The 12,975-nt window shown below is 44.7% G+C and overlaps 1 protein-coding gene across 1 annotated transcript in view; it reads left to right on the forward strand.

Moving 5' to 3' along the window:
• Window positions 1-12,975, forward strand: part of mindy3 (MINDY lysine 48 deubiquitinase 3) — a 150,167-nt gene that overhangs the window by 133,344 nt on the left and 3,848 nt on the right. Inside the window, exons 13-14 of the mRNA XM_068006718.1 lie at window positions 4,093-4,180; window positions 12,842-12,913. Coding sequence (XP_067862819.1) covers window positions 4,093-4,180; window positions 12,842-12,913 — 160 coding nt within the window. The remainder of the gene's footprint in view (window positions 1-4,092; window positions 4,181-12,841; window positions 12,914-12,975) is intronic.

Raw genomic sequence — 12,975 nt, forward strand, 5'->3', positions numbered from 1 at the left:
AAGAGCATGCCAGGAGCAGCACCAGGCGTACCGAAAAATGAGGTGCCAACCTGGTGAAGCTACAACTCAGGACTACATGCATGCTAAACAGCGGAAGCAACATGCTATAGACAGAACTAAGCGATTCCACAACCAACGGATCGGATCAAAGCTCTGCAGTCCTGCCACATCCAGTCGTGAATGGTGGTGGACAATTAAACAACTAACGGGAGGAGGAGGCTCTGCAAACATCCCCATCCTAAATGACGGCGGAGTCCAGCACGTGAGTGCAAAAGACAAGGCTGAAGCATTTGCAACCATCTTCAGCCAGAAGTGCCGAGTGGATGATCCATCTCGGCCTCCTCCCGATATCCCCACCATCACAGAAGCCAGTCTTCGGCCAATTCGATTCACTCCACGTGATATCAAGAAACGGCTGAGTGCACTGGATACAGCAAAGGCTATGGGCCCCGACAACATCCCTGCTGAAGACTGGTGCTCCAGAACTAGCTGCGCCTCTAGCCAAGCTGTTCCAGTACAGCTACAACACTGGCATCTACCCGACAATGTGGAAAATTGCCCAGGTATGTCCTGTCCACAAAAAGCAGGACAAATCCAATCCGGCCAATTACCGCCCCATCAGTCTACTCTCAATCATCAGCAAAGTGATGGAAGGTGTCGTCGACAGTGCTATCAAGCGGCACTTACTCACCAAAATCCTGCTCACCGATGCTCAGTTTGGGTTCTGCCAGGACCACTCGGCTCCAGACCTCATTGCAGCCTTGGTCCAAACATGGATAAAAGAGCTGAATTCCAGAGGTGAGGTGAGAGTGACTGCCCTTGACATCAAGGCAGCATTTGACCGAGTGCGGTACCAAGGAACCCTAGTAAAATTGAAGTCAATGGGAATCAGGCAAAACTCTCCAGTGGCTGGAGTCATACCTAGCACAAAGGAAGATGGTAGTGGTTGTTGGAGGCCAATCATCTCAGCCCCAGGACATTGCTGCAGGAGTTCCTCAGGGCAGTGTCCTAGGCCCAACCATCTTCAGCTGCTTCATCAATGACATTCCCTCCATCATAAGGTCAGAAATGGGGATGTTCGCTGATGACTGCACAGTATTCAGTTCCATTCGCAACCCCTCAAATAATGAAGCAGTCCGAGTCCGCATGCAGCAAGACCTGGACAACATCCAGGCTTGGGCTCATAAGTGGCAAGTAACATTTGCGCCAGATAAGTGCCAGGCAATGACCATCTCCAACAAGAGAGAGTCTAACCACCTCCCCTTGACATTCAACGGCATTACCATCGCTGAATCCCCCACCATCAACATCCTGGGGGTCACCATTGACCAGAAACGTAACTGGACCAGCCATATAAATACTGTGGCTACGAGAGCAGGTCAGAGGCTGAGTATTCTGCGGCGAGTGACTCACCTCCTGACTCCCCAAAGCCTTTCCACCATCTACAAGGCACAAGTCAGGAGTGTGATGGAATACTCTCCACTTGCTTGGATGAGTGCAGCTCCAACAACACTCAAGAAGCTCGACACCATCCAAGATAAAGCAGCCCGCTTGATTGGCACCCCATCCACCACCCTAAACATTCACTCCCTTCACCACCGGCACACAGTGGCTGCAGTGTGTACCATCCACAGGATGCACTGCAGCAGCTCGCCAAGGCTTCTTCGACAGCACCTCCCAAACCCGCGACCTCTACCACCTAGAAGGACAAGAGCAGCAGGCACATGGGAACAACACCACCTGCACATTCCCCTCCAAGCCACACACCATCCCGACTTGGAAATATATCGCCGTTCCTTCATTGTCGCTGGGTCAAAATCCTGGAACTCCCTTCCTAACAGCACTGTGGGAGAACCTTCACCACACACACTGCAGCGGTTCAAGAAGGCAGCTCACCACCACCTTCTCGAGGGCAATTAGGGATGGGCAATAAATGCTGGCCTCGCCAGCGACGCCCACATCCCGTGAACGAATAAAAAAAAATTTATTTGAATATGACTTGTTGTAGATCTTGAGACATCAAATGATATTCGGATTTTCCTTATCTAGTTTATTACCACTCATTTATACTGAAGTTAGTAATGATTTATTTGCAGTGGATTATTTCCAAACCCTGCACCACTATCAAAGGTTGGTATGCCACTAGTCACAGTAGTTATCCCTCAGTTAATTTTGATTGCTGATCTCAATTTTTCCTCCCACAATAAATTTGAGATCAATTAGAACTACCTTCTGTAAATCATATTCTCTTCTATTCTCCCTTCTTTCTTCTTGCTCCATTCTTTGTCCCTTGCTCTTCGATCTACCATCACTTCCTTTCACAGTATGGGCAAAACTTTCAACTTCGGCAGAGGCATAAAACAGGCAGTAGTAGATCAACCGTCCGTTATACACCTCGCCTGGTTTTCTTTTCCATTGACTACCACCCATTTTACGCCTCCATCGAAGTTGAAAGTTTCCCCTAATGTGTCTCGTACAGCACATTTTTTTCCCACAGTTTCCATCCCATAGTTTCCCATTTAACCTCCTCCTTACCCCCATTTCCATCACTAACTTTCTGCAGCTGCATCTCGTGTGCATCCAGTTCACCTTTGTGCAAAAAGTGGCATCACCACTTTGTTCAGTCCAACTTCTGACCTATCTACAACATCAAGACCATTCTGGTCAAAATCACCAGAGACATCCTTTGTCATTACAACCTATGACCAGGGTGTAATATATCTCCTTGTCTTCCTTGACCTTTCTGTTGTGTTCGATATGGTCGACATTCCATCTTCCTCCACAGCCTCTTTTTTGTGTGGTCAACTCCGCTCATTTCGTTCCATTCCTCAGCATAGCCAGCACAACACCTTCACTGACTTTGCCTCTCATCCCCACATAGTCACCTTCAACGTACTCCAAGGTCCCATCCTCCATCCCTCCTTTTTCTTGCCTACGTACTGCTCTTAGCCACTGTTTCCTTCAGTTTACACTTAGCAACACCTAGCTCTACCTTTTCATCACCTTCGGTTCCACAAACACCTATGCTATCTGACTGCTTGTCTGAGAAATCGGGGATGAGCCAGAACTTTTACAACTAAATATTGGCAAGACTGAATTCATCCTGTTCATCTCCCATCAAAAAATCGGCACTCTTGCCCCTGATGCCAACCCCTCTCAGCTGCTTGTTGAGGCTCTGCACACTAGTACACATTCTTGGTGTCCTGTTTGATCTTGAGCTAGATTTCAAACCCTGTATCGTATTCATCATCAAATCCACTTGTTTCCACCTCTTCAACATCGCCTTTGTTTGCCCTTACCTCATTCCTATCACTGTCGAAACTATGATCCAAGCCTTCATCACCTCCATACTTGACTTCTCCAATGTGTCCTTGCCAGCCTCCTGAGCTCCACACAACATAAGCTCCCAACTTGTCCAAAGCTCTGTCAAATGCATCCTATTATGCACTAAATGCCACTCACCCATCACCCCTGTGCTTGCTGATCTTCCCTGGTTCTCCATATCTCAACACATTGAATTCAAAGTTCTTGTCTTCATTTACAGATTCCTGCATGACTTCTCCAACCCTACCTCTGCAACTTCCTTCAGCAGTATGTCCCAGGTTGTGTGCTCTGCTCTTCTGACTTTCCACTCCCTCCACTCCACTATGAGTAGAAGAACCTTCAGCCACCTTGGCCCTGCATTCTGAAACGCTCTCCATAAACCTGTTCATGTTACTACAACTCTCCCCACCTTCAAAAGCCTCCTCAAAACATATGTCTTCAACTATGCCTTCAGGCACTCCCCAAATGCTTCCCCTACTCCTGTTTGGCATCCATTTCTGCTCTGTGAAGTGCTTTGGGATATATGCTGCTTTAAAGGTGCTATATGAATGCAAGTTATTAGTGGCATCATAAAAAAAGATCTGCAAAAGCACATAATTGATGTATTACATAAAGAAGATGCGTGACCTGTCCAGCATCACTTGGTTTATTTTCTGTAAACCATCAAGTGCCATTGTGTATTTTGTGTAATCTAGAACTGAAAACTGTTTATAGTCTGCATGCGTTGTTTGACGTGCCTAATTCAGTATCATGTTTTCTCTGTTTCAGTGTAAACATTATGAAGAGCAAATTAGACCCTGAAGGACTAGGAATCATCCTACTGGGAACATTTCTACAAGAATTTTTTCCGGAGCAGGTAAAGCTTCTCATTTTGTATTTTAACAAAATAATGCTTGTGCAGGATTTGAAAAACATATATAGGTGCTCCAGGATGTTAGGTTGCAGAGTTCTAGATGTCAGTTGTGCCATCAAAAACAATACTGAATGGAGGCTAAAAGCTTCGTTATGAAAGAAAAATCAATGGAGCAAATTAAAATAAACACAAAGGAAAGCAGTCATCATACTTTATCATTCAGATAAAGACACCATGGGGTAATTTTATGAGTTGCTCATTTTCTCTCGATCTCTTGTCCATTATGGGAAGAACATTGTGGGCAGCGCCGTCCCAAATATCCAATATGCACTGCTGGCAGCGAGACTTATCGGTATATAAAATAAGTTGCGGAGATTGTCATAAGGGAATAACACAATCACAGGATTCTGATAACATTGTAATCCCCTAGAAACTAAACTACAGCAGAATCTGAAGTAATCTGAGCAGAGATTGTGTTACGTCTTGCAATAACTTTGCCTCACCTGCGAAAGTTTGAGGATTGCTTTCCTTTGTGTTCTCTGCACCTTATTTTAAAGGAATGCCTCCATTATGTATTTAGTATGGTTGGAAGATTTTTTTCTCCTCCTCTTCGGCAGTTTAATTCCCTTTCATCTTGTAGATCCCCTCATCCCATGCAGTATTCTCTAGCCAAAACAGCGTGAAGTGACCTATTTCCTGACTTGTCAGCACTGCACTGAAGACGGCCGATGGAAAGTGCACAAGAGGAACTTCAACTCTGTTGTTTACATATAATGTGTGCACTCTTATTTTCCATTTCTATTTGTTTAATGCTTTTCTGGTTCACAATTTTGCTGTGTGGTTTTGTATCTTCTATTTGAATTTAATATTTCTGGTAATTTTATTTTGGTTACAACTGAGTTTTGCTGACAGAATGAGTGCATATGACAGGAGAAAACAAATTCTATGGCTCCACCACACTGATGGAGGTGCATTGGAGTGGAACATCCACCCACTTTGACCTTCCGGTGACCCCATCTCAAATCCCAGGGATGGAATCATCTAAGTAATCGAGGCGGGCAACCATGCCCATAGCAGTGGCAAAGAGTACCTGACCCACGAAGGCAGCGAGATTGGAGTGAAGACAAATGTCAAAGGAATTTTATTCCAATTCTGGCCCAGAATAGTGGGACCACGCAGCAACAATTGATTACCATTAGCCTGTTCATTCATGTGACCTTCAATAGGACCTGCATGGAAATGATGCCTGATCTCAGACATCAGTGATCCCACTGGACCAATTGAAGGCACTCTTGGCAGGATTCCCGGGGACACCCCCAGACAACCCACCCCCCTCCCTCCTAAGTGCTGGCTTGATGTGAGTGGGACAGGCAGAAGAAGTGCCCGCCAGCCCATCCAACCAATCTGGATTTCTTGAGCAGTGTAAATGGAGTGAAACCCGGGGGATCAAGATTCTACCCTGACTTGCAACCCTCCACCAGAACTACTCCATCTCCCTGGAGGCAGACTATCTACTCTAGATTTATCAGTTGTTGGTAATCTTAATAGCTTAATAGCATAACAGCCTGGCAACTGAGTCTTGTGATAGCCTACCTAAGAGCAGTAAATGAATGCCAGCTGCTGTCTTTGAAGTTGCAGGCATGTGGCTCTATGCGAGGCTCCTATAGCTCAAGTACTTCTACTGTGGTCTGAGCTGCTTTCTTACAGAAGTTAGAATGGATACTGGTTCTGTAGCATCCTGTCACCGGTGGGAAACTCAAGCACATTCTGAGAGAAGAGCTGTTGATGCTTTCTTGCATATTCGTGTCTGTTGCTACCAAAGTCTCTTTCAACTGAGAACAGATAAACCCAATGCATTTGATTATAAGAACAGGACAATATTCATAAATACTGGTTGGCAAACAGGTCTTCCAGATGTAGATTCAGAATCAATCAATTCTGCTGCGGACAGACTAACCTTATACTAGCCTATTATGTCAAACAATCAAGACTCCAGGACAATGTCTTTGAAACAGCAATTGGTTTAAACAGGGGTGTCTAAATTACATTCGTGGGCCACGTTCTATTTGCACTTTTATTTCTTATTTGCAGGTTTGTCCCGTTTGAATGTTATAGGTCTGGAGATTGGGAAAGATATGTTCATAGTGCTGTTACCTCATTGGTGGATAAATCCTAAATCATTACACCCAAGACCTGTTAGTATTAGCAGCCAAGGTGGGGTTAGGGCCGTGCAATTGAAACCAGTACAGGTGCTCGATTCAGAGAAACAGCCACACACACGCATACGTCGTGGCAGTTCACAACTACCGCCGCATTGTGGCAACGGGCTCTGATATTCTCCATCAAGGCAGCATCTGCTACACTAACCTGACAGTTGAATTCCTTAGAACTGTTCCCATTGGATGCGGGGTCATTCCTGCAACAGTGGAATTTCAGAGACTACGTGCAAGTCAATCAGTGCGTTCCCGCTATCAGTTTAGATTAACTAGGTATCATCGGCTTGTGTTGGGGACGCGAGCACCTTAACGATACGTGTGCAAATAGGAGGGGGGAGGAAGCTGTGATTTCAATAGTTAATTCCTGATCAATGTAAATAATGTGTGAAGAGTCAGGCAAGTTCCTCCCTTGTCTAGTAAAATGTAGGAGCTCCAAACTGAACCTTTGCATGGTGCCCCCGCAAGACAAACACCGCCCCTGTTGCTGGCTTGAGATTAATGCAAATTAACGGGAGCATTGTGTTCAACTTTATACATGGCGCATGGGATTTCATGGTATGCAGCTAAGCAGCCCACAAGGACAGAAAGCTTAGACATCTTGGTGGAGAAGGTCACAGGTTGTGTTAACTCTTCTGCATTAGCAGGCACAGAAAAAAACAGTGGATTTTCTAAGCAACTGCATGATCCTATTTCACATGCCTCCTTTAAAGGGAAGTAATGCCAATACTTTGAGAGAAACAGATAACCATAAATAAAGTTATTCATCTCAAACAAGAACAAGTGGTTAATTCATCTTCAATCTATGGGTCCCATTGTTCTGACTTGACTCGTTCTCTTTCTTATGATACAGGAACACCCTGAATGCCTTTGCTAGGTTTGCCCCATATCAAACAATTGTAGGTAGTTTAATCCTCTCCCCCGCCCGCCCCGCCCCCCCCAAAAAATCACTCTTGTTCATTCTGCAATCTTGTGCCTGAGATTGGCTTGGTAAAGACAGTTTTTTTTTACTTTGACTGAAAGAACCTACCTTGGGTTCTACATCTAGACTTTATGGTCTTTTTGAATTTACAAGCTTCAACATTTGCACTTTCTGTATTGTTGCAACTGCTAATTATGAGACATCTGCCACAAAAGTGAGCAATAAATCTAGCACTGGTGGCAAACATAAAGCAAAAATCAAGATTTTTCCCCTTTTGAGAATATCTACAATGGGACAAGTTATAATTTGCTTAATTCCAAGTTTTAAAAAAAATTGTATGTTTTGCACTGTATTTGGGGAAAAGGATATCTTTTGAACCAACACAGCATGTGGTATGATTAATCTCTGTAGAAGTTCACATTCACGAACTGAATTTGGGTGGCCTGCAAGAGAAATCTGCAACCTTTGTAAATTCATAACTTAAAACAATAAATAAGGACGGTCCCATTTAAAGTCTCATGGGGTAATGGTGAAGTTATTTGTTTGTTAACATAAACATAGCTGTATTCACAGGCATCACTTCAATTTTTTAAAATTCATTTCCCATTTGATTTAATTTCAAACTCAAAGGTTCATAGGTAGTTAGCTACACTCCAGCTACTTCCCTATCTGCAACCATGGTGAAAAATAGCTTTGTCCTTTTTGCGCATTGAGAATTCTGTATAATTTACTCAAGCAATGGGACTTAAACTAACCTACCAAGTCTCCTGCACTCATCAGCAGAATCACACAAGATCACAGTCTCCTTCCCTCCCTCCTTGGAATATTGATCACATATTTCTATAGCCTGTATTGCAAAGCACACCATTTTTCTTATCTCCTTTCACTGGAGAGCGAGAGAATGCTGATATAAAGTTATTAAATCTCAGTCAGGCAGGCTGTGAAGAAAGACAAGTAGAGGTAGAAAAAGAAAAGAACTTTAGGAAGTGGATAAGAGAGAAAAGAATATATCAATGTCACTTGGTGTCCCCTGTAACCCATGTGACTGATGCAGCTTGACATTTTTAACCACATTTATTGTTTTGGTGCAAGGCAACTCCCCAGGTGTACAGCTTACAACAGAAAATCATACACCAGGGAATTGTTTAATGTTGATAGCTCTAGTTTAAGGGCCTTAACCTTCACTGAGGATTGTAATTGTGATTCTCACATTGACTTGCAGGAATGGTCGCTTGGTGACTTTGCAGAGAATATCATGTTATTGGATGCAAATTTGATCCTTCACCAATGTCCCTGCAAAGTAGTATTTGTTATGTTTGGGGCATCCACTTCCATTATTTACTAGCCGAATTTATGTTTTTAAAAAAAATCGATTTAAATTTAATGTACATGTGATTTGTGGAGCCATGTAAATTGTGGGTTCCCCACGTGGTGAGTTATTGATCTCATCTGTGACGGCAGGATAAGCACTAAATTTAAAGGAACCTGTCTGGATTGAGGAAACTTGTGAGCCAGGGAGGCTACCACTGTACAATTCCTAGTGGATGGTAGCAAACCAGAATTGGCAGGGAGCTAGGGATAGGTTGCTTGCCCTCTCAGTTTATGGCATAGAGTGGCATTGAAAGGGAGGAGGAAACGTATTATCTAAGGTAAATATAAAAGGGGCTTTATATTGTATGGTTGAAAAATATATCTTGCACACAGTTGTTCAGGTTACACTGGGGAGACAAGGTGTTTTTTCCTGTGACAACTATGAAATAGATAAAACCCATTAAGCAGCAATGACGTTCTTAAACAATTGAGTTATTTTATGAATCTCTATTTGTAGTTGTTGGATTCCATTGAGAGTACCATGCTTAGTTGTTTACTGTATTTTCAAAGTTTTTGTTTGCAAAAAGGTTTGAATAAATGTAGCACTATGTATTTTCAGTTTGAAAACGGTGATGTCATTTTCTAAACACATTTTGGAATTTTTGGAATAATTTCCAGAGCTTTCGAAAATGGCCTTTTTTGACCTAGAGAAAGGGTGAGGTGGGATTTGGTGCGCATTACACAGCTTTCAAATTTAATAGCTTTTTTTAAAAAGACCTGAAATACTGACTTAGAGGGCAAAGTTATCTGAGACTCTATACCACTGGCAAGGCCTTGCAAGCAGTGGATGGCTTATTAGAAAATCATGGGTACACTGCAACTTAGATAGCATGTAATATCAGCCTTGATTTACTACAATGAAAAGCCACGTATTTTGTAGCTTTGCTTTTTTTTATTCGTTCCTGGGATGTGGGCGTCGCTGGCGAGGCCGGCATTTATTGCCCATCCTTAATTGCCCTTGAGAAGGTGGTGGTGAGCCGCCTTCTTGAACCGCTGCAGTCCGTGTGGTGACGGTTCTCCCACAGTGCTGTTAGGAAGGGAGTTCCAGGATTTTGACCCAGCGACGATGAAGGAACGGCGATATATTTCCAAGTCAGGATGGTGTGTGACTTGAAGGGGAACGTGCAGGTGGTGTTGTTCCCATGTGCCTGCTGCTCTTGTCCTTCTAGGTGGTAGAGGTCGCAGATTTGGAAGGTGCTGTCGAAGAAGCCTTGGCGAGTTGCTGCAGTGCATCCTGTGGATGGTACACACTGCAGCCACTGTGCGCCGGTGGTGAAGGGAGTGAATGTTTAGGGTGGTGGATGGGGTGCCAATCAAGTGGGCTGCTTTATCTTGGATGGTGTCGAGCTTCTTGAGTGTTGTTGGAGCTGCTCTCATCCAAGCAAGTGGAGAGTATTCCATCACACTCCTGACTTGTGCCTTGTAGATGGTGGAAAGGCTTTGGGGAGTCAGGAGTTGAGTCACTCGCCGCAGAATACCCAGCCTCTGACCTGCTCTCGTAGCCACAGTATTTATATGGCTGGTCCAGTTACGTTTCTGGTCAATGGTGACCCCCAGGATGTTGATGGTGGGGGATTCAGCGATGGTAATGCCATTGAATGTCAAGGGGAGGTGGTTAGACTCTCTCTTGTTGGAGATGGTCATTGCCTGGCACTTATTTGGTGCGAATGTTACTTGCCACTTATGAGCCCAAGCCTGGATGTTATCCAGGTCTTGCTGCATGCGGGTTCGGACTGCTTCGTTATTTGAGGGGTTGCGAATGGAACTGAACATTGTGCAATCATCAGGGAACATCCCCATTTCTGACCTTATGATGGAGGGAATGTCATTGATGAAGCAGCTGAAGATGGTTGGGCCTAGGACACTGCCCTGAGGAACTCCTGCAGCAATGTCCTGGGGCTGAGATGATTGGCCTCCAACAACCACTACCATCTTCCTTTGTGCTAGGTATGACTCCAGCCACTGGAGAGTTTTCCCCCTTAGCTAGAGGCGCAGCTAGTTCTGGAGCACAAGTCTTCAGCACTACAGCTGGGATGTTGTCGGGGCCCATAGCCTTTACTGTATCCAGTGCACTCAACCGTTTCTTGATATCACGTGGAGTGAATCGAATTGGCTGAAGACTGGCTTCTGTGAAGGTGGGGATATCGGGAGGAGGCCGAGATGGATCATCCACTCGGCACTTCTGGCTGAAGATGGTTGCAAACGCGTCAGACTTGTCTTTTGCACTCACGTGCTGGACTCCGCCATCATTGAGGATGGGGATGTTTGCAGAGCCTCCTCCTCCCGTTAGTTGTTTAATTGTCCACCACCATTCACGACTGGATGTGGCAGGACTGCAGAGCTTTGATCTGATCCGTTGGTTGTGGAATCGCTTAGTTCTGTCTACAGCATGTTGCTTCTGCTGTTTAGCATGCATGTAGTTCTGAGTTGTAGCTTCACCAGGTTGGCACCTCATTTTTAGGTACGCCTGGTGCTGCTTCTGGCATGCTCTTCTACACTCCTCATTGAACCAGGGTTGATCCCCTGGCTTGTTGGTAATGGTAGAGTGAGGAATATGCCGGGCCATGAGGTTACAGATTGTGCTGGAATACAATTCTGCTGCGGATGGCACACAGTGCCTCATAGATGCCCAATTTTGAGCTGCTGGATCTGTTCTGAATCTATCCCATTTAGCACGGTGGTAGTGCCACACAACACGTTGGATGGTGTCCTCAGTGCAAAGACGGGACTTCGTCTCCATGAGGACTGTGCGGCGGTCACTCCTACCAATACTGTCGTGGACAGATGCATTTGCGACAGGTCGATTGGTGAGGACGAGGTCAAGTAAGTTTTTCCCTCGTTGGTTCGCTCACCACATGCCGCAGGCCCAGTCTGACAGCTATGTCCTTCAGGACTCGGCCAGCTCGGTCAGTGGTGGTGCTACTGAGCCACTCTCGGTGATGGACATTGAAGTCCCCCACCCAGAGTAAATTCTGTGCCCTTGCTTCCCTCAGTGCTTCCTCCAAGTGGTGTTCAACATGGAGGAGGACGGTAGGTGGTAATCAGCAGGAGGTTTCCTTGCCCATGTTTGACCTGATGCCATGAGATTTCATGGGGTCCAGAGTCAATGTTGAGGACTCCCAGGGCCACTCCCTCCTGACTTTATATCACTGTACCGCCACCTCTGGTCGGTCTGTTCTGCCGGTGGGACAGGACATACCCAGGGATGGTGATGGAAGAGTCTGGGACGTTGGCTGAAAGGTATGATTCTGTGAGTATGGCTATGTCAGACTGTTGCTTGACTAGTCTGTGGGACAGCTCTCCCAATTTTGGCACAAGTCCCCAGATGTTAGTGAGGAGGACTTTGCAGGGTCGACTGGGCTTGGTTTGCCGTTGTCGTGTCCGGTGCGTCGTGGTCCGATGCCGGGTGGTCTGTCCGGTTTTATTCTTATTATGACTTTTCGTAGCGAGATTTTACAACTGAGTGGCTTGCTAGGCCATTTCAGAGGGCAATTAAGAATCATCCACATTGCTGTGGGTCTGGAGTCACATATAGGCCAGACCGGGTAAGGACGGCAGGTTTCCTTCCCTAAAGGACATTAGTGAACCAGATGGGTTTTTACGACAATCCGGTAGTTTCATGGCCACCATTACTGATACCAGTATTTTAATTCCAGATTTTTATTTAATTAATTGAATTTAATTAATTGAATTTAAATTCGCCAGCTGCCGTGGCGGGATTTGAACTCATGACTCCGGATTTTTAGTCCAGGCCTCTGGATTACTAGTCCAGTAACATAACCACTATGTAGCTATAAGTGTTAGAGTAATTTGTTAGTTTTGTGCTTTTTTATTTCTGTACCATAAATAAGTATGCATTTAGCAAAGGAATACATAATAAAACATGTCATTTATACATTTTCTTCAGTAGTTGTGTGTTACATGCATCACCATCTAATTTGCCTGGTTTCATTAGTATTTCTGCGCTACATACATAAGCATTTATTTGTAGAAAGTAACTACTCTGTTAGATCTGTTGACAGCTGCTGCTTTAATCTTTGTGTAACTTGACTGACAGAATGTGACGATTGGAATTAAATCCCAAAGCTGCATAGTACAGTTTGGAAAACAAAAGTGCAAAATCCATGTGAATGTCTCCCAATTTTGCTGTATTTTCAGGAATCTACTATTCCAGATTCATTTACTGTTTACCACTACAATGGGTTGAAGCAGTCTAACCACACTGAAAAGGTAAGGCAAGAATCGAGCTTAACTGTTTGCTAATCATCTGCATTTCCTGCCACTTTTGAAAC

The sequence above is a fragment of the Heptranchias perlo genome, chromosome 2 (assembly GCF_035084215.1).
Source record: "Heptranchias perlo isolate sHepPer1 chromosome 2, sHepPer1.hap1, whole genome shotgun sequence".
Taxonomy (NCBI): domain Eukaryota; kingdom Metazoa; phylum Chordata; class Chondrichthyes; order Hexanchiformes; family Hexanchidae; genus Heptranchias; species Heptranchias perlo.